Genomic DNA, 23,496 nt, shown 5'->3' with positions numbered 1-23,496 from the left:
ACTAATTACCTGAATTGGAAGAACAAGAGAGATAACCAATTAGTATATTTATTTGGACCTTATGTGCATGATGAATGACAAGCGATGACGAATGACGATTGACAAGGAATTTCTAAGCAATAACTGCTCCCTTTAGGTCAATATAATTCAACTACAGTATTGAGTTTAATAACTATAGGCTTATTTTTTCTTTATTAGTGGTGACACCGTGGCCATCGCAATCGATCCACCAGTAAAATTTATTTAGACCATAACTTCTTTGATCTTCGGCGTGGTAAAACCAACTGAAATGTTAGTTATACCATGACTGGGACTACTTTCTTCGCCCCCTCCCATATCCTGTCCCAACAAATTCAAATCTTAAGCAGCAATTTTTAATGGGCAAAAATGGCCAAATCGCAATATTAATGCCTTGCTCTAATTTTGATTGAAAGAAATACAACACAATTTCAGTACATTTTTCTTTTTTTAATGTCACATTAACAATTTATATTTAATGAAATATGTACACTCCTCCGTCGTTTACCATCCGAAGTGGTATCTGGATCGTCAGACAGCGGTCGTTTAGATGACTGGACAGTAGTAGAGGATGAACTCTGGCCTTGGATCACACTACTAACAAAAGCCTCTTGTGCGGTGTTCGATCGCTTGTATGCGCGTATAGCGTTACTTCTATGTCCTGTGGTCTTTGCTATGAGCTGTTCATCCACACCAGATCTAAACAGGCGAGTCGCACAAGTAGCTCTCAAGGAATGATTAGTGAAGAATCCTGAAAATATAAAAGGTTTCAAATTCATCAATAGTCGTATAGATTCAGAACATATTGTGCGATTCAAATATCATGGGATAGTATTCTGGTTACTAAAGTCGATCGAGAGAAGGGGGTGTTCTATGACAGTATTCTTTCAATTAAGTTATAATTACCTTTAAATCCAGCCGCTTCACATAACCTTTTGACGGTGTTCGCCAGTGTATTCCGGCCAACAGGTGCTGCTGCATACCACATCTTTTCTGTTGGTTTAATCAATGGTCGCAGATATACCATAGACATAGCATGTTCAGGTCTCAAACTCAAGTATTGCTGATACAGCTTCACTATGCATCTTTTAGGGTCGTCACTTCCATATGCCGTCACACACTTGGGATTCACTCTAAATTCTTTCAGTCCACGCTGATTAGTTTTGCTAATTTTCTCTGTATATCTTAGATAAGGTGCCTGTTCATTTTCGCCTATGCATAACTGATCCAAAGTTAAATTACGATGCTCACCACCACTCCGCAAAGCAAAGTTTAATCCAAAAAGATACACAATCGTGTCCAGCAAAGTTTGTGGATTCGAATTTCCTAAAATACCTTGTTTCCACATGATATTTTCTTCATCAATAGAAATTACATCAGCTTGTTTCGTCAATAATCCATTCCCTTTACTGGCACCAATTTTCATAGAGTTGTCGAGAGTATTCCTGAGCTCATTAAAAATCGGATCTGATAACAGTTTAACTAGGCGGCCAATGTTATTCAAGTGCATTTGAATGAGCAAAACCAGTTGGCGTAACGTTTTAGGTGGGTATTCATTGCCATCAGCTTTCCTGGTTTCGACAATAAACCTACTCAAACAATAACTTAGTTCATCATCGTTTAAAAAGTCTAATTCACGTGTTATGAAACTCAGTTGATGACCAGATGTATCTCCTTGTCGGATTTTGTCATTTCTAGCCTTTCTCCAGCTTTCAAAGAGTCGACATGCCCATGATATTGTCTTTTCAGTTGTTCCCGGAATAATTTTCTTCGTCAAAGATGACATCTCATCGTCGGTTATAGGTGATGCGAACCGGGTGTCTACCTCAGCTGGTTTAATTTCCACAGTTTCATCATTATCACTGCTTATATCGCTGTAGATAGGTTTAATCTTTTCATCATTGAAATACATGTTAAAATTGTCCTCTTGTGTTAATAAAGTGTCTGAATACTCCTGGTTAATTGCACTTTGAGAAGACACGGGAAAATCGTCGTCACTATCCATTATAAAAAGACACAGAACTGCAGCAAGAAGGAAACCTCTTCTCAAACTGATACACACGAATCTAAGCTCCTATTATACATGCGTACTAACTACTGATCAATGTACTTATTCTTCTTTTAAGTTATGCTCACATTGAATAATCAACGAAAACATGTTCAATAAACATTACTCAGTTGTTAACATAACTTGGCCATAAATAGTGACGTGACGTGACAACAAGTTACACGTGCTGAAATGTCATGTAGGTCGTGTAACATACCAATAATCGTCCACAAAAGAAATAGTTCTATGTACAAATCTAAATTAATAAGTTTAAAAGAATATTTTTTTAAACATACGTAGTATATCATAACTGGTTATGGTCTAAACAGGTTAGATTACTCGGTTTCCGTAGTTTAATCGTTTAAAATGTTAGTTAAACCACTCAGCGCTACGCGCTTCGTGGTTTAACTAGCACTTTAAACGATTAAACCACGGAACCTCGTAATCTAACCTATACATTTAGGATAAATCAATCTAGTAATAAGTCACTGGAACGATAAACCGAGTCTAGATATTATTTATTATTTTCTTGTATAAAAATTATGTCAAGTAAGATTCTATAGCTTTGTTTAATTCTATGGAATAATATAGTTAATTGTTTTGTTTATTGAATGCCAAAGATAATGCCTTGTTCACCAGGGGCCTGTTTCACGAAATTTTAACTAAGATAAAATCCAAATTTTAGCAATTTGATTGGATAATATTAGATTGATTTTAGTGCTTAGCCAATCAAAATCAAATTTGGATTTTATCTTTAGTTAAGATTTTGTGAAACAGGGCCCAGAAGACTGATAAATTGAATAAAAGACGTTCACCAGAAGAATGAAAAAGGGAATAACATGAGACGTGTTCACTCACTTTTTTCGTCCGTCTGGCGAATTCTGTGATTCATTTTGTCATTCGTCCGGCTAATCTGTCTTATTCTGGCATTCATCTGGTGAATCTTTGTCATTCTCTTTGTTATTCGCCCGACAAATAAAATTCTAAAACATTTTTTATGTATTAGAAAAATAAAGACGCTTGAAGAATTTGTAGGTAAAAATTATTTCCTATTTAGTGTACGCTGGTCCAGTAAATTGTGACATACATTTTGTCATGCGTCTGAGATAATTTCTGTCATTCACTTTGTCATTCGTCTGGTGAACCTGTGTCATTCTGTGTCACTCATCGGATGGACATGGACCTCTGTCATTCTGTGTCATTCGTGTGGTGAACCTGTGTTATTTTCTGTATCACATACTTTGTCATTCGTCCATCCGGTGAATTCTGTCATTCACGTTGTCATTCGTCCTGCGAATCTATTTTATTCCCTGTCATTCGTATGGCAGGGGTAAACCAGACGAATGACACAGACTAACCGGACGAATGACAAAAGGATAGGTTGCCAGGCAACAAAACATATGCCCCTAGCAGCTAAATCGTCCGAGCAGTCGACAAGGGTTGTCGCATATTTATTCTTTTGTAGGTAATTAGGGGCATTTCATATATAATTTCATACAGATGACATTATAATTTTCGTCGTTTGAGGGTTCACAAGGTTCTAAAAACTAAAACAAGGGCCGTAACTGTGGAAGTAATCTACGGAAATTGTTGAAATTCAACAAGCTTTTTCGTTTTACTAATTCAAATAATGCATATAAATTTCATACAGATCAGATGATAACCTTTGTCGTTCGAACGTTCACAAGATACAACAACTGTTGTCATTAGAGCGTTCAATAGATCCAACAAAGTGAAACAAGGGTCATAACTCTATATGTAATTAACGGAAATTGCTGAAATTCAATAGGCTTCTTTGTTTTACTAATTTAAATGATGCATATAAATTTCATACAGATCGGTTGATAACTTTTGTCGTTAGAGCGTTCACAAGGTGCAACAAAGTGAAACAAGGGCCATAACTCCAGAAGAAATTAACGGAGTTAATGAAATTGAATAGGCTTCTTCATCTCACTAATGCAAACAACATATATCAATTTCAGATGATAAATGTAGTCTGTAGAGTGTTCACAAGAAATTGTGGACGACGGACGGACCGACAGACGGACGGACGGACGGACGGGGAGCGATGGTAATATACGACCACATTTCCATGTGGGCGTATAAAAATGACAGAGGTTTAACACACGAATGGCAGATGAATAACAATAAGAATGTCAAGGGAATGGCTGGTTTATCAGCCGAATGACAGAGTTCACCAAACGAATGACAAAGTCAATGACAGATTATACAGACGAATGACAAAGATATTGGCAGTGATTCACCAGACGAATGACAAAGGTTTACCACACGGGTTCAACGAACGAATGACAGAGGAGGAAACGGGTTCGACAGGGATTCAGTCGAATGAGAGCTTTCACCAAGCGGATGACAAAGAGAATGATTCGTGTTCCAGGACATACGAAAACGTGAATGACAGAAATCACCAGACGAATGACAGGGAGTTACACCAGACTATTTACAGAGTGATTGATAATTCGCTAGACGGACGAATGACAAAGTGGATGAAATAGGTTTACAGGACGAATGACAATGTGGATAAACACGTTCACCGGACGAATGACAAAGAGGATGTCACATTCACCAGACGAATGACAAAGTGGGTGGCAAGAAATTCGTCGGCTAAATGCCAGAGGTATACCAGAAGTAGGACAAATTGAATGACACAGGTTCACAACACGTGTGACGGAGTATGACACGGGTTCGCCGGCCTAATGATAGAGGTCATAGACGTAGCAGCAGCACCCCGCCCCCTCTATCCTCAGATCCGGTGAACCGTCCATTTTTGGGCAATGTATTCCGTTCTTCGGGCACAAACATTAGAGAATGAGACCATATATCATATAATTGACAAATGAAATCGCTCGCGGTTTACTTTTTGAATACTACAATGTAGGAAGTGGAGCTTTGTGCAAAACTCGTTTTAGTTTCGGATTGATTCATTCTAAAAATTCGGAAGACAAAGAAAATTTTCGGGCAACACCTACCCCCCTCCCCCCTATACGGAGGTTCACCAGACGACTGACAAAGTGGATGACAGAACTTCGCCAGACGAATGACAAAGTGAATGACAGAAATCACCAGGCGAATGGCAGAGAATGACACAGATTCACCGGACGAATGACAAACTGAATGACATAACCCACCGACCGGAGGAATGACAAAGTGAGTAACAAAGACCTAGAGAATGATAGTTGTTCACCAGACGAATGACCAAGTGAATGACAAATCCCCAGGCGAATGGCACAGATTCGCCTGACGAATGACAATGTGAATGACAAGTCACCAAATGAATTACGGATTCATTTTTTTTATGAGAAGAGGTCTGATACGATAACGTAGGTAAAAACGTTGAGAAATACTGTCGGAAGGTTGAGAGATGAAATGAAATGAAATGAAATAGGGTTTAACGTCCTACTGTTCTGCTCCGATACTGGGCTAATGAAGACGGGCATACGCCATACAGTGTGCTATGGGGAAAATTTTGCCCTGGCAGCGTCACTATCGCCTACTCTTATATCGAATTCCAACTGCCAAGGGATCATTTACGTGCATTCCAATGTATACACGGGACCTCGGTTTTTCGTCCCATCGAAGGACTAGACAGCTGTCCTTGTCAGGCCCTCCGTTCTGCACCACTGACAAGGGGAAACCACGTCGGAAAATCCAGATGAACTTTCTCGGCCAATGCAGGGATCGAACACCCGACCTCCAGGCTAGCGATTCAGCGTCTTAACCACCTAGCCACCGTGACTCCCCGTTGAGAGATGAGGTTTCTTATCTAGTGTGATACAGGCTGTTCCCTGGTCAGCTTCATCAAATTGAAATAAAATATTAATTACCCCCGAAAAAGACAAATTAAGTCGATAGTTATTAAACTCAATACTGTAGTTGAATTATATTGGCCTAAAGGGAGCAGTTATTGCTTAGAAATTCCTTGTCAATCGTCATTCGCTTGTCATTCGTCATGCAAATTAGGGAGGCCCCGCTGAAGACGTCTGGCAAGCGATGTCAATTATCCAATCAAATTTAAAGAAACTCACATGACGCCATCTCTATGCGACTTCAGCCTCACTGTTCGACTAGATTTACTATGCATTCTGACAATGAACTAATTATGAATATTTATGACTGAACTGATTATATATATATAATAAGTAAAAATATATATTCCTATTTCTAAATACTTTACACTCTTCCCCGACAACTAAAATGTTATACTTAACATTGAAGTAATGATTAATTGTCAACATAACAATACTTTGAACATCAAGGTTTTGTCGAAGAAGATTGTAGACCATTAACAACATTCACAACGCCTTGGGGGTATATGAATGGAATAGAATTCCATTTGGTCTGACTGGAGCGCCTGGCCAATTTCAATGGTTCATGGAAGAAACTTTAGATGAGCTTAGGGACCGTTGCCGTTGTCCACATCTCGATGACGTCTGAGTATACTCCGGTTCGTTCGAAAATCATCTTGAAGATCTTAGAAAGGTACTACAGAGACTGCAACATAAAGGTATCGAGTTAAAACCAAGAAAATGCGAGTTTTTCAAAAATCAAGTACGTTGTTATCTGGGTCATCTTTTTTCTAAAGATGGGTATCAAATGGATCCAGTCGATAAGGTAGCTGTAGCAGATCTGAAAAATCGACCTATAAAAACTGTAGGAGACTTCAGACGTATGCTGGGATTTATAAGTTACAACAGGAAGTACTTACAATCATTTTCGACAAGGACTAAATCTCTATATGACTTGCTGAAGAAACACCCGAAACATTCATTGTCTGACCTAAGGATTAAGAAAGGTCAAATTCTGTCATCCAAAAAAATTCAGTTGGACAGATCATCATCAAGAAACTTTAAACGAACTCATTGATTGCAAGATGGCGGCCGGGTTAAGTCACTCTCAAAGGAGCTCCCGATATTTCAGTTAAAATTATCCAAATAAGCCATGGGCACGAACTGATAACAAGACTACATGAATAAGTAAACGGATACTGCGTTCGCAGATCACGATTGATAAGAAATATTAATGAAGACTTGTGTTTCATAAGAACTTTTGTAATTGAAGCAAGTGTTTGACTGTGAAAACAATGAGTTCGAGTTTAACAAGGCGAACCGAGTTTGGTAAAAACAACAGATACAGTGATTCAAGTTTCTCTACTATAGACGACACACCACTGAAATTGTTAAAAATGGATGAATTATTAAAAGATACAGAAGATGAAGGTAAGACAGATGAAATGGTTAGGGATGTAGAACACTTACAAAGTATGATTAATAACGCAGTTAGGGCGGCAACGATACAAATCGAAAAAGACATGAAACAATATATAGATAGCAAGTTTACATCTTATGACAACAAAATAGGTCAGTTTGAAATAACACAAACAAGACTAGCTGTGACAATAAAACAACATGAAGAGAGCTTACTTAAGTTAGATGGAGCTGGCCCAACGTTATTGAAAAAAATTACCGACTTAGAAAGCGCTATGAATGACGCAGCCCAATATTCGCGAAAGTCGCATATTCGCGTTTTTGGAGTCCAGGAGACGGAAAAGGAAAACTGCATCGACATTGTTAAAGATATTATCAAAACTAAGTTAAAAATAGAAGACGAAATAATAATAGACGCTGCCCATAGAGTAGGAAGGCCGAATAGTGGCCGAGCGTCAAAGGACGGGAAAATACCACCAAGAGGCATCATTGCACGTTTCTTAAGACGAGATGACAGATATAAAGTCATATCGACGAGAAAGCTCCTGATGGGGCCGGGGATAGCCATTGCTGAAGATATGACGGCGACAAATGTAAAATTATTAAAAGACGTTCAAAACCACAGACGTGTTAAATCGGCATGGTTCTCCAACGGGAAAATCTTTGCACAAGATTACTATAATAAAGTTGTTCAAATGAAAATGAATTACGAGCTAAACTACATGCTTGATAAAGTAAGGCAGATGGTTTATTAAGCTGATATAAATAGCACGGTTTTGAAATTTCAGTTATTTTGAATAGCTAGATGTGTATACAGATGTGTATGTTTCAACGTGTTTTTACAAGACAAGAAGTGTATGATACAGTCAGTAGTTAGAAGTGAGAAGTGTGTTCATAACGCGAAGGCAATAGGGTTAAAGACAAAGTAATGTCATCACGCCCCGGAAACTATGAGTGGGTTAAAGAGTCATACCAAGCACTAATAATCTATCGATCGCAGATGTTCAGCGTAACCAAAACTATTACAAATGATATACAAATAATAATTACCCTTACATAGAATATGTATTTGGCTTAATACTCTGATATATTTTCAGTCTGATATATAGTAAATTTGACTAATTAAACTAAAGAGATCATCCTTCGAAAAACAACTTCTCGTTTACAACGGATTGGTAACATAATTATTTTGTATCTAACTTTTTTATTTTATTTTTTTATATAATACAAACAAATGACCACATACGAAGGCTCGCTTGTCCCGCTGGTACTAGTTATTTGCATATCTGTGAGATGGCGCATGTGCAGGTATAGATGACCTGAAGACGTTAATATGTGCATGAATTATGTATACAATAACTCCAATAACCCTTCCACCTAATTCATCTGCACATATATACATACTTGTCGTATTGTATTCATTGTTTTCTTTTGTCAAATAACATAAACTGCCCATGGCTTGGCAGATATTTATCAATGACTATAAATGTTTTCTATGTTTTTGTGTTTTATGTTTGGCTATGTAATTGTTATATATTGCTTTTTTTACGTAGATAATATAAAACGGAAGGGGAAACGACATGATGTAAGACAGGAATATGGAATGTATAGCCAGCTACAGTCGAGTTATCCAAATCCAAGAATAAGGTTGGTGCGAGGTGGGGGCGCTTTGGGGGTATGCACAGATAATTTGATGATATTTTCGGTGTTGAGGTAGCTTCTTTGAATGTGAGAGGCTTGCGAGATAAATGTAAAAGATTACAAACATTCCAATGGCTGAAAGATAAGAAATATAATATTATTTTTTTACAAGAAACACACTCGACTCAAGAAATAGAAAATGTATGGAGGATCGAGTGGGACAATGACATTTATTTTTCACACCATTCCTCAAATAGCGCAGGTGTCTGCATCTTAATGAAGATTGAATAATATTGATATTCTTAGTGAACATAAGGGTCGTTATATAATCTTAAAAGTAGATCTTGATACTGGTCCTTTAATACTATGTAATGTATACGGTCCAAATAAAGATGAACCACAATTTTTTAAAACCATATTTGACAGTATTTTAGTGTATAACCATATACCTTTCATAATGGGAGGTGACTTCAATTTTGTAGCTGATATCGAAAAAGATAAACAAGGGGGACGGAAGGTAACTTTCCATAAATCACAAAAACTGTTAAAAGAATTTATGAGTTTGTCCGATAGCATTGATATTTGGCGTATACAAAATTCACCTGGTAAAGACAAAACCCAACTATTAGTTGTAGGCTTGATTTTTTTATAGCATCATTCCAACTTTCTACACAAATTAAATCAACAAATATAAGTTATGGATATAAAACAGACCATTCTATTATTGACTTATCGCTAATACGCAGTGAAAATAAACGTGGACCAGGTTTTTTTTAACTTAATACATCCCTCTTAATAGATGAAAACTATATAAAAATTATTAAAGAAATAATAGCCGAAGGGAGAATGACATATCGTAATTGTAATGCGCCCCTGCTATGGGACATGATAAAAATGGAAATGAGAGCAGCTTCAATTCAATACTCTAACAGAATGAAAAAAAGAGATTTAAAACAACTGGAGGAGTTAGAAGAAAAACTGGACATGTTACAAAATAAATACCCCCTAGCTAATAATGAGTGTGAAAAAATAAAATCGGAAATGTATACCATTAACGAGAAAAAGCTTAAAGGGGTTATGATGCGCGCAAAAGCCAGGGGAATAAGTGAAGGCGAACAGAACAGTAAATACTTTCTTAATTTAGAAAAAAATAATTCAGCTAAAAAAGTAATTTCTACCCTATACAATGAAAATGCAGGAAATATAATAAACCCACAAAATATTTTAAATGAAATACACCATTTTTATCAAAATCTCTATACTTCAGAAGTAATAAAAAACAATGAGTATGTAAAGAGCGTAGAAAATCTCTTTAAACACTGTGGAAAGGACATGCCTATTTTAAACAAATTTGAACAAGACATTTGTGATGGTCTTATAACTGATAATGAGTGTAGAAATGTTATAAAAACATTCAAAAATTGCAAAACTCCAGGTAGCGATGGCATCTCAATCGAGCTGTATAAAATAATGTGGAACGATATTAACGATCTCGTAATTAACTCCTTTAACTCCTCTTTCTTTGATAATGAAATGAGTATTTCTCAGAAACACGGTATTATAACCCTATTACCAAAGAAAGATAAAGATTGTAAGCACCTGAAAAATTGGAGGCCTATAACACTACTTAATTGTGATTATAAAATAATGACAAAAGTAATAGGAAGCAGACTTAAAAAGATACTAACTAATATAATAAGTACTGATCAAACTGGTTTTATTCCGGGTCGCTATATTGGACAAAATATTAGAAATATATTTGACGTAATGGAATACATGGAAGAAAACGACGAAGAAGGCATGCTATTTCAGATTGATTATGAAAAAGCTTATGATAGATTAGAGTGGAGTTTTATTGATAAAGCGCTGGGTTTTTTTTCATTTTGGTAAATCATTTAAGAGATGGATTAATATATTTTATAAAGATATTTCAAGTAGTGTGATAAACAATGGATGGGCCACAAAGAGCTTTAAAATATCTAGAGGCGTAAGACAAGGGTGTCCCTTATCCCCATATTTATTTATTTTATGCGCTGAAATATTCTCATCAATAATTAAAAACGAGCCATCAATAGCAGGAATTAACGTAAACGAAAATAATATAAAAATTTCACAATTAGCAGACGATACAACACTATTTTTAGATGGGAAATTAAATACATTGGGAAAAGTGTTAAGTATTATGGAAGAATTTAAAATAGCAAGTGGACTAAAAGCAAATTATGATAAATGTGAAATTGCCCCTCTCGGCTCTCTTAGACGCTTGGGTTTAAACTACACAGTTCCAAACAATATCAGAATTATTAAAACTAATATATGTATCCTGGGGATTACCATTCCTTTAAATAACAAACTAGATGATATATATAAGTATAACTATGAAAATAAGATAGATAATATGAAAAATACTCTGAAAATGCTTAAGGGTAAATCCAAAACACTGAATGGCCGAATTGTAATCTTAAAATCAATAATCCTACCGAAAATTATCTATCAACTATCTATGCTACCAACACCAAGTGAGGAAATCCTTAAGGAAATAGATACATTATTTTTTAACTTTATATGGGATGAAAAGCCAGCCAAAATTAAAAAAGAACAAATGTGTAGCCCTTTCGATCAGGGTGGTTTAAATGCTCCAGATATTTTTACTTTCGCTAAATCAATAAAGATTAATTGGGTGAAAAAAAGCCTTACAAAATAATAATAAGCAAATCTGGAAGAACTCAATCTTGGATACATTCGAACAATCAAAATTAATCAATCCCTTTGAATTTAATTTAAACCCCAAAGACGTTGCCTGTATAAAAATTAACAATACGTTCATACGCGATATTTTTACATCCTGGGCATATATTAATTTTACTCCCTTATGCCATAAAAACTCTGTTATATGGTATAACTCTAACATAAAGATAAATAACAAAACTATCTTCTATAAAAAAAAAAATGGTATGCAGTAGGAGTACACAGAGTATCAGATCTTTTGGATGAAAATGAAACTTTTTTAAAGTTCGATTCGTTTCAAAAAAGGTATAATATTAACGTTGATGTTCTTACATATCACGGTTTAATATGTAGTATCAAAAAACTATATAGTATTCAGGGTAAAACAACAACATTCGACAAAATAATGTCAATAAATAAAGTAAATAAATATGCATATGAGCAGTTGAGAGAATACAAAAACATTGACCTCTCAAAGACAAAATGGAGGGAATTCAAAATAAAAGAAAATTTCAACCCATTTATACACTTACGTAAAATATGTATAGATCCAAGAATTCGAAACTTCCAGTTTAAATTACTACATAAACTACTACCAACAAATGCGTACTTATACAAAATAGGACTTTCTAAGTCGCCATATTGTGTACAATGTAATGAATTAGATACTACTGAACACTTTTTATATAAGTGTAGAAAAGTTAACCCTATATGGGAAGAGATATCAAATACTATTCAAAAAAAGTAGGGGATATTTGATTTTGGGGGCATAATACTAAAATATGCAAATGACTACGAAAAAAGTCACTATAGAACCTAACAGAAGAAACATTTCCAGTTACATGTGACGCCCAAACGCACCAATAGCTACCGCATGGAATGCAGGTGATGCTTGGGATCATCATGGGGGTCCAACCCAAGATTTGCACGACTCTGACTTTGAATGTTACAGTCATTGTGGCATTGAATTCCAGGGTGGAAACATCAGTTTAATTGTTTTAGTGACCAGAAAACAAATTTTGATATGCGTCGGCTTACCCAAAATGAAAGGTTACGTGCCCTTGGCATGCTACAGATCGGCACAACACAGGCGGTTGTGGCGCGGACGATGAATGTTTCTGTCTGTCATAAGCAGGCTATGGTCCAGATACCGTGATACACAATCTGTACAGGACAGATCACGCTCAGGTCGACCAAGGGCGACAACTCAAGCCTAGGATCGATTTATCCGCACCTTGGCCTTGAGAAATCGTGTCATCACAGCAAATCAGATCAGCGCTCGTCTTCAAACAGACACTGGTGTGAGAGTGAGTGGCCAGACGATTCGGAATCGACTGCATAGGGGTCACCTTCGCGCCCGACGTCCTCGCGTGATCCCTTGTTTGAGAGATCATCACATTCAGGCAAGACGTCGTTGGTGTAGGGATCGTCAACACTGGGATAATCGACGCTGGAGCAATGTGATGTTTTCAGATGAGTCAAGGTTCACTGTTGATTTTTTGGACAGACGTAGGAGGGTGTGGCGTCGTCGAAACGAGCGCTTCCAAGACGTTAACGTCATCAGACATGATCGATTTGGGGGTGGTTCTGTTATGGTGTGGGGAGGCATCACTTTTGCTGGAAGAACGGCTTTACATGTTGTTGCAGGGCGTGTTACAGGCCAGTACTACCGGGACAACATCTTGGCAGTCCATGTTGTGCCGTTCGCACGACGTCATGGCCGCCGTTTCATCTTCCAGGATGACAACGCAAGATGTCACAGGGCCAGGATCGTTACAGGTTACCTCCAACAACAGAACATCACCACATTACCTTGGCCAGCACTGAGTCCCGACCTCTCCCCCATCGAGCATGTCTGGGACATGCTTGGACAGAGGTTACGTCAACGTCAACAACGTCCTGCCAATGTCCAAGAACTTGCTGCTGCGTTGCAACAGGAATGGGACAATCTGGACCAAAATGACCTTAGACGTCTCATTAGGAGTATGCCACGTCGGATCAATGCTTGTTTGGCAAACAGAGGAGGATTTACCCGTTACTGACTTGGTTGTGATGCTGTGGTAACTTTGCTGTTTGACCCCGGGTATCATTTTACCCTTATAATGGTCAGTCTGTGCCTTACTTAGTCTAACGATCATTTGGAATAAATCGATGAATGTGAACTTCATTTCATTTTGTCATTTGTTTCTTCGTCAGTTTCATTAGGTGACTTTAATAACACTTAAAAATCAAATATCCCCTACTTTTGTTGAATAGTATATAATAAAAACAATAAGCATCGTCTTTAAGCTAGATTTTAAAAATGTAATATTACAGGATAGCAATATTAAAGAACATACGAACTCCGTTGATTTTTTAATTCTATTTACCAAATATTTTATCATGTGTTGTAAATGTCAAGATATCTCTATTAGCCTTTCACTTTTTATGCAAAGACTTAGATATCGAGAATCTATTGAACATATAATAGCTCTGAATAATAATACATTATCTGTGCACACATCGAAGTGGTCTGTTCTTCGCACCATAGCTTAATAGCTGTAGTTAACCGATGTTGACAACAATTCATAACTTGAAAATGTTTAAACCGCACGTTTTGGGTATTTGTCTCTATAATTTCGCCCACTTTCGTATAGAGGACAATAAAATAATAATAAGGAAAACAGATATTTTGATAAAGCGTGCTGGAACAAAAGAAAGCCATAACGTGAAAAAATCTAAAATACAAAATACATCATGTCTTTATTCTTCCTGTGGGGAATGATGGGGTGGGGTTTTATATTCTCTCTCTCTCTCCTCTGTGTTTGGTTGGGGGTGGGGTGGTGTGGGGTGGAGTGGGGGTAGGATTAGTGTGGCGTATGAATTATTGTTCATTGTGCGTTTTTTTAGTGTGTAATACTGCTGATGTAGGAATGTGTGTCTTTTTATTGTGTAAGTGTGTTTATATTGTAGTAATGTACATATAACTGTATAGTGTCGTTCAATAAATTTAAAAAAAAACCTCATTGATGCTTTGTTAACATCTGATGTCATGGTTTACCCTGATTTTGAAAAAGATTTTATACTTTTTACAGACGCTAGTAAAGACGGGTTGGGAGCAATCCTGTATCAACAGTTAGAACATAGTAAACTCAGACTTGTAGCATATGGATCAAAAACCCTTTCATCTGCTGAGCAAAAGTATTATCTCCACTCAGGGAAGCTAGAATTTCTAGCTCTCAAATGGTCCATTAGTGAAAAGTTTCGAGATTTCCTCTATTATGCCAAACATTTTAAAGTCTATACGGACAATAATCCATTAACGTATATACTTACCACAGCCAAGTTAGATAGTACCCGTCACAGATGGCTCAACGAGTTAGCTGATTTTAATTTTGAGATCAAATACAAACACAAACCAGGCATCAACAATAAAGCTGCGGATGTATTGTCCAGAATGCCATTAGATTCCTCGTGAAGAAGTTGACGTATTCGGTCCTTCTCCTCTTCCGATGCCTGGAGGGTGCCATTTCGCTGGTGAAGATAACCCGTCTTCTGTATTCTTCCTCTCTGTCTTATCCTTATTTGATACAGAGTTGACTTTCACTTGAGGTTTCTCACTGGCCTTTTCACTCTGAACAATAGGGAATATGGATAGAACAGCATGAAGACTTCCCAAAACGTTTTACTTTTCAGTGAAATGTCATTTCCAGTTTCATTTTGAGCGTAAACATAAACGGTAGCTGAAGGCCCTTGACATAATCTTATCACCGTACCCGATATACTAATACCTTCAGGAATGTCAGTATGGTCACTTGGTTCGAATATAGCCATTGTCTTTTCTCTAAGATTTGATTTGACAATGCACTTAATTCTCACGGACGACCTTCTGGGCAATTTATCATTCGGGCGACCCATCTGAAAATCGCAAATTTCATCTGATATTTCTTCACGAATAAAACTGACAAGTGCTGATACAGTTTCTGACTTCACATCCTTTATTCATGATTTAAAAATAGTCACATCATTGTGAAACTTGTTGGATTACTATTTACATATTGTTCGATTAAATTATACCCAATAATAGGCTTATTAACCCCATTAGAGTTTGTAACAAGAAACGGAACACTCAGTTCTTTATCCACTGGTCCTTTGAAAAGTTTGAATGTTAGTGGAATCCAACCCAAGAATGGAACCTTTGACCCATTTGCAGCTTTCACAATGAGTTTCTCGCCAATCAGTTCCGATATAGGTCGAATTTCTTTCTTCAGGTTTCGGTGCAACCATTTCAGAGGAAGCAAACAAATTTGTGCACCCTTGTCCCACAGTACTTCACACCCAATGTCATCAAGAAGGCAACGCATCTCCCATTCCTTTCCAATCAGTTTTACTAAATTATCTTTGTCCTTTGGTGATAAAATAGAAATTCCATTGAGTTCATTAACATTTACATGTACATTCTGAATCCGGTTCAGTGTGTGACATATTTGAGAATGTTTGTCCCAATGACGTTTCTGACAGGTAACTGAACAATATGTAGAAACTAAACAGTCTGAGCAAGATCGCAGTTTCTGGTCCCTCTTTCCACGGTAGCAGCATTGGTCTAGTTGGGGAAGGTTGTCGATCAAGGCTTTCCCCTCATCCGTGACTCTCTTCCGTTTCCCGAACGAAATTTGCATCCAGCTTGAAAATGTTCCATGGAGCCACAGCGAAAGCAATGATCACAAACTGTATCCTTTCCTTTGCAGCTTTCACGTGCTCTTTTTGGTTTTCGCTTCGAATTTTGCATTTCTTTTTTCAGGAAGTTGATTTCTACTTGTAATTCTTTTATCGTCGAACATAAACTGTCTGTTGATTCCGTGGACTGCGCTTCAATCGTTTTGACTTTGGTAGATAGTTTCAGACGCGAAAACTTTTGAGTGTGTTCTTCGTATTCTGCCATGATCTGATTTATATTCAGTGTTATCACCTCATCGGATGGATCACTGAAGAGAATGTCTTTCAAATCCATGGCAATTTAAGGAATTCTTAATCCAGTATGGATCGTTCTTAGAATCATTTGGCGAACCAAAGTTCTATCATATCTTAATGCGGCACCTTCTTCAGCCGAAGCAAAACTAACATTCGCCACACAAAATCTAGCGTATTCTGCTTTGAACCTTGACTACTGATTTTAAGATGTCCATGGAACAACAAGTTAATAATATTTGTAAATCATGTTATTTCCACATCAGAAACATTAGTCGTATTCGCAAAAATAATTCCGATGAAGCTACAAAGATTTTAATTCATTCAATGGTCACTTCTAGACTTGATAACTGTAATTCCCTTTTAATTGGCCTTCCCAGGAGATTGATAAACTTCAAAAGGTGCAGAATATTGCTGCCAGACTTATAAGTAGAACAAGTTTTAACGACCACATTACTCCGGTTTTATACCATTTACACTGGCTCCCTGTTCGTTTTAGAATCCGTTTTAAAATAATTTTATTAACTTATAAATGTCAGTACCGGATCGGGGGGGGGGGGCAAAGTGGGACAAATGTCCCGCCCCCCCCCCCACATTTAGGGCCCCCCACATTTAGGGGCCCCCCCACATTTAGGGGCCCCCCACAATTCTGGGTCATACTAGTATTTTATCCCGGACGGAGCCAACCAAATCTTGGGCTGAGGGGGCGGGGATTGGGGCCCTGGGCAGTAAGGGATATTGGGGGCCAGGGGACTGGTAGGTACCAACAGACTTTCGGGGGCCCAGGAAATCGCTGCCTAAATTGTCTCGGATGCGCTGAAGTTAATTCTAATTTTAAAAAAAATAATTCCTGTAGGAAAACACCCCAGGCACACAAGGGGTCGGAGTACATACTAGTATGATCCACGTTCAGTACGAACAATTTGAACAAACAACAATGGGGCCCCCGCAGAGTTGGTATGTCCCGGGCACTGATAAATGTCTTAATCACATGGCACCTTCTTATTTGAGCAACCTATTAGAATTATATACTCCTAGTCGTACTTTCCTCTGGTAATCTCTTAATTAAAAGACCTGTTCGACTGGTGAGCTATGGTGAACGGTGGTTTGCCTTCCAGAGTCCTTACTTGTGGAACAGTTTACCCCTGAGTGTCCGTAATTCACCGTCCTTGTCTACATTATAAACACGTCTCAAAACGCATCTTTTTAATGAAGCATTTCAATAATTTTATTGCATTTACACCAAACGATGTTACAATATCAATTATAGCTGTGATTTTTTTGATTTTTTGTTCTTCCTGTGTTTTACTAATTATCTTACTTTTATTTTAATAATTTTTTATATTCTATACATATGTCTATATGGTGATGTTTTAAGAATTTTAAATCTACGTGCCTTTCCTATTGTATGTTGTACCTTACCTGTATATCCTTTTTGTATTTATGTTTTCATATTTGCTTTTATATATTGTAAAGCGCGCTGGAGCACAGTACTGTGGAAGTGGCGCTATATAAATCCATAATAATAATAATCACATGGCACCTTCTTATTTGAGCAACCTATTAGAATTATATACTCCTAGTCGTACTTTCCTCTGGTAATCTCTTAATTAAAAGACCTGTTCGACTGGTGAGCTATGGTGAACGGTGGTTTGCCTTCCAGAGTCCTTACTTGTGGAACAGTTTACCCCTGAGTGTCCGTAATTCACCGTCCTTGTCTACATTATAAACACGTCTCAAAACGCATCTTTTTAATGAAGCATTTCAATAATTTTATTGTATTTACACCAATTATCTTACTTTTATTTTAATAATTTTTTATATTCTATACATATGTCTATATGGTGATGTTTTAAGAATTTTAAATCTACGTGCCTTTCCTATTGTATGTTGTACCTTACCTGTATATCCTTTTTGTATTTATGTTTTCATATTTGCTTTTATATATTGTAAAGCGCGCTGGAGCACAGTACTGTGGAAGTGGCGCTATATAAATCCATAATAATAATAATAATAATAATAATAATAATTAATAATAATAATATTTAGTATTTAACGCCAATTACATCAACATCGATCTCAATAGGCGGTACAACATAAAATGGAAAACAATAAAATATAACAGAGCATATTGAAAAAAAAATGATGTATGTATATAAAGAACATTTACGTTAAAAGCAAATCCACAATTAAAAGAAATAATTCAGAAAAAAGTCTAAGAACAAAAACAAAAAATTAAAATTTCTTAAATGACTCAAATATAATAATTAAATAATTAAAACTGATCATATGCTATTGCTATGCTAAAAATGTGCGTTTTCAGTAGGGGTTTAAAAGACTCAAGTGATGGTGCATTACGGATTTTTAAAGGTGTGGCATTCCAAAGACGAGGGGCGGCAATAGAAAATGCTCGTTTGCCATAAAACTCCCGCTTGTATCTTGGCTCGAAAAGTTGTATTCCTGATGAAGATCTGGTGGTTCTAGTTGACTGACGATAGGAGATAAGATCACATAAGTACTAAGGTGTTTGATTGTGTAGAATTTTAAAAACCGTGACAAGTACTTTAAAATGGATTCGTTGTGCGACGGGTAACCAGTGTAGTGAGAAAAGAAAGGGAGTGATGTGTTATGATTTCTTAATGCGACACACAAGGCGCGCAGCGGAGTTTTGAAGACATTGGATACGCTTGATTAGATAGTCAGGTGCATTAAGAGCCATTCCACGAGAAAACCATGCAATATCAGGCAGATGTTCGAAGGTGGGGGTCGGCCGATTAAGTTCATACTCACAGGGTTTGGTCGACCCATCGAGCCTACTCCCCAGCCAAAATCGCCGATTTCAGATATTAACCGTTTCCGAGATACAGGCCGATTACGTTTTTCGGCTGATTTTTGTTATTTTTAGGCCAAATTTTTGCTATTTTTGTCGCACTACTACCGCTGTTGCATGACCCTGGCGAACTAGGTTTTGGTTGTTCGTGATAGTCGGGGTCTTACCCTATCACATTATCATGGTCACCCGGTTCAAATTCATTTTCCAAAGGTGTCAGGAGACTACACAAGATAGGTGTCTGGAGATACCTGAAATGTACCCTATTTTCAGATCGCGATAACTCCACTGGAGCAGGGCTTCCGATAAAAATTAAAATCAATTTATTTGCAGCTTGACCAGTTCTAACAACATAAGAAATAAAATCGTTGTCAACTAACTTGCAAAAGTATGAAAATTCGTGTCGAAAGTTACCAAAAACTTTAGTTTTGATTGGGATACATCGGTACCCAATCGCCAATATTGTTATTCAAAGGGTCAATATATCAACTCCGGCTCCCCTTCAACCCGCTTTGCCGAAATATTCAGTCTCGGTATCCAGTCTACAAATCCAAGATGGCGTCTCCCAGTGACTATGGGTTTTCGCAAATTCTCGATCTAGAATGTCGACCCTGATTATTTAAACATTTTTTTCTATGAAAAATGAGAAATTTCAATTCAAAATTTTGAAAAACAGTCGAGTTAGAGCAGACGAAAGTCGACAATTATGCAAAACAGACCCAATTTCCATGACAGTCGCCTATTTAGTCTTCACCGTGACCTTCAATCGCGAGGTCATCGGGGATACAATTTGAAGTTCACACGTTGCTCTATCGACAAACCATATCTCATTCGAAAATATTGAAAAACAAATGAGTTAGAGTTGGGATTTCAAAAATGTTCTTGTCCGACATTTTACCGAAAATAAAGGGGTATAACTCTTATTGTTATTTAAGCAGACGGATTCATACAACAATTAAAAATCACGTGTCAACAAAATATTCAAATCCGCACGTAATAAAAATAGGAACACCTCGCTATTTTTGCACGCCCACATTCTCGTGTGGATGTATTTTGCCGTCGCCCCTGTCCGCCCGTCCGTCAACAATTTGTTTATGGGCACTCTACAGGTCACAATTTTTATCCATTTTCAACAAAACTTGAAATATAGGTTTATGTCCCCAATTCGGCTCTTGTCGATATTGGTATGTATCGGACCGTAACTTCATGGACTATGGCCCCTGAACTTACGAAAAATCCCGTTTTAGCTTGTGGACACTGCACACGGAGGTTACAATTTTTATCCGATTTTGATGAAACTTAAACAGTACGTTTATATCCCAATGAACTCGGTTCCTTTCGATATTCTCGCATATCGGATCTTAACTTCCTTGATTATGGCCCATGCTTGTAAAAAAAAAGTCGCGTTTTTAGCTTGTAGCCCCTCTAGAGGTCACAATTTCTTTTTCTTTTCGATTTTTAAAAACGCTAATGATGGCGGAGTTTGAATTTCGTGAAAATCGGATCGAAACTGCCGGACAAAATGGCCGCTCATCGTACGGAAATAGTGTAAAAGTATGTAATTCCAAGGTTGTGGACACCCTCGAGGTCACAATTTATATCTGATTTTCATGAGACTTAAAATAATTATGTTTAGATCCCAAAGATCTCGGTCCCTGTCGATATTCACGCATATCGGACCGTCACTTCGTGGAATATGATCCCCGATTTTTTTAAAAAATCGCGTTTTTAGCTTGAAGTTCCTCTTGAGGTCACAATTTTTATCCGATTTTAAAAACCGTTTCAATATATCACCATTACGCCCTAATGACAACTAAGTTCGAATTTCATGAAAATCGGAGCGAAACCGTCCGACAAAATGGCCGCTCCTCATAAGCAAATATTGTAAAAGTATGTAATTCCAAGATTGTGGACACTCTAGAAACACAATTTTTATCCGATTGTGATGAAACTTAAAATGTATGTTTATATCCCAAATATCTCGGTTTCAATGGATTAAACTTTCCGGCAATGGAGAAACCAACGAGGTAATCACGTAGATAAGGTTGATACTCATTATTGGATTGATGAAAAGTCCGACAAAAGAGAAGCAATGACTTCTGTTCCAGATTAGATTGGTGAATTTCCCGACAAAGTAATAAGTCAGTCAACCAAGGCAGATTAAGCAGGTAAACAACGTAGGTGTATAGACGGTATAATACGATAAATACGCTGATCACGTAACTACCTAATCAATCCAGCCTATTATCAACAATTATCGGGATGAGTGGTAGTTATACACTCAGTTTACTATATTAATTTTGAAATTCTGAATATTATTCATCATCCCTTGATGTCCGATTGGGCATATTACTGGACGGACATTTGGAAAATAGCGTAGGACATGTCCGGAATATACGGGCGAAATTCCAACACTTAAGAAACGAAAAGTGACGAATTTCGTAACTTTCGACACAAATTTTCATGCTGTTGAGGGTTAGTTGACAACGATTTTATTTTTTATATTGTTAGAACAGGTCAAGCTGCAAATAAAACGATTTTCAATTTTATCTCAAACCCTGCTCCAGTGGAGTTATCGCAATTTGAAGAAAGAGTATAATTCAGGTGTCTGCAGACTCGTATTTTGTGTAGTGCCATGACACCTACGGAAAGAGAGGTTGCATTGGTTGACCATTATAATATGGTAGGGTGAGACCTGGACTATAATCAGCAACCAAAACTTAGTTCGCTATTGGTCGATTAACGGCTATAGTTATCACGATAACATGCATAGTGTGTAGAACCTATCTCTAAGTATTGACTAACTGGCCTATGTATTAGAATATCTAAATAAGAAGTAGAAAGGGTTCATTGTGCTTACTATTCATGAAAATTCGTGAGAAATATACGTGTTGTCAGTAGTCGCTTAAACCCGTCAGTATTTGTACCGTACGTCAGTATTCCTATAAATGGTCAGTAATAATCATAAGGTGAGTATTTAAGTCAATTGGTTAGTATTCCTTACTTGTGTCAGTATGTAAAAATAACGTGAGTAATTAAACAAACGTGAGTTAAGCCGACCATATCACTAGTCAGACGCGTGCGGGAGAAATTGACAAAAGCGTGACAAATTAAGAAACCGTCACTATTTGAGCTCTGGGTGACTATCAGAGTGAAACCGCCAGTTATCTTTGATGTGCGTCATTAACTGGACCCGACGCCAGTAGAGCGTGAAATCGTTAACTATATAAATTTCTGGTGAGTATTGTTAGTGAGTATCGTCGCTACATTCTGAATAAATTATTAATTAATTATTTACTAATATTCTCGAATCGGGAAATGTTTTTAAACAATAATGGATGGCAGTCAACAATAGGAATATTGTCGTCGATTTCGATTATCGCCGTAGTCTGCAGAATACGGCGCAATGTGTAGTGTTATTTAATTTACAATTTATATTTATTCTCGTTATATAACATGCGGATTGGCACATGTTTTGGGACTTGTGGCACTTTGATATCTGTATGGATTAAATTTGGAATCACTGTATGGATTAAATTTGGAATCACAACTAATGGTTAAAAAAAGATCAACACAAATCTGTTTTCACTAATTTTATTGAAACAGATAATATGATAGCAGATAACAGAAATAACGAATTTCATATACGTACATACAAGCTGAAATTCTGATCACTGAACAATCGTGTGAATATCTATATACATTATTATTGGTATCTTCAGATTTGCAACATATTACAAACCGATTCCTGTTTTTAAAAAAAACAACTCATATAATTCAAACGTCAACCCGACCATTTCAAGAATAATTGTTCGTGTCAAGGCGACTGCAGTTCGATTGCTTTATTTAAAAAGATAACTGATATTAAACTATACAACTGACTGAGCTATTCAGGGTTTATATTGGAAATATTTTGGTGTCAAGGCAACTGGAGTTCGGTTGCTTTATTTAAAAAGATGACTAATATTACACTATAAAATTGACTGGGCTATAGCCGTTTGAGGTTGTTTGAGGAAAAGCAAGTTAAAGATATCGTTATGTTCTGAAAAAAAATCATATAGCAA

The 23,496-nt window shown here is 37.0% G+C and overlaps 1 protein-coding gene across 2 annotated transcripts in view; it reads right to left on the bottom strand.

The window, feature by feature from the left end:
* Nucleotides 1-447: 447 nt before the first annotated feature.
* Nucleotides 448-23,496, bottom strand: part of LOC126828378 (uncharacterized) — a 64,862-nt gene continuing 41,813 nt past the window's right edge. For both annotated transcript variants that reach the window (XM_056102609.1, XM_050558156.2), the window contains exons 3-4: nucleotides 925-2,321; nucleotides 448-769 (exon numbers count right to left, since the gene is read on the bottom strand). In XM_056102609.1, the coding sequence (XP_055958584.1) occupies nucleotides 480-769; nucleotides 925-2,023 (1,389 nt within the window). In that variant the 5' untranslated portion in view covers nucleotides 2,024-2,321 and the 3' untranslated portion in view covers nucleotides 448-479. The remainder of the gene's footprint in view (nucleotides 770-924; nucleotides 2,322-23,496) is intronic.

The sequence above is a fragment of the Patella vulgata genome, chromosome 7, assembly GCF_932274485.2.
Source record: "Patella vulgata chromosome 7, xgPatVulg1.2, whole genome shotgun sequence".
NCBI lineage: Eukaryota > Metazoa > Mollusca > Gastropoda > Patellidae > Patella > Patella vulgata.
Note: the sequence above shows the minus strand (reverse complement) of the source record. Positions and strands in the feature narration are given on the sequence as shown.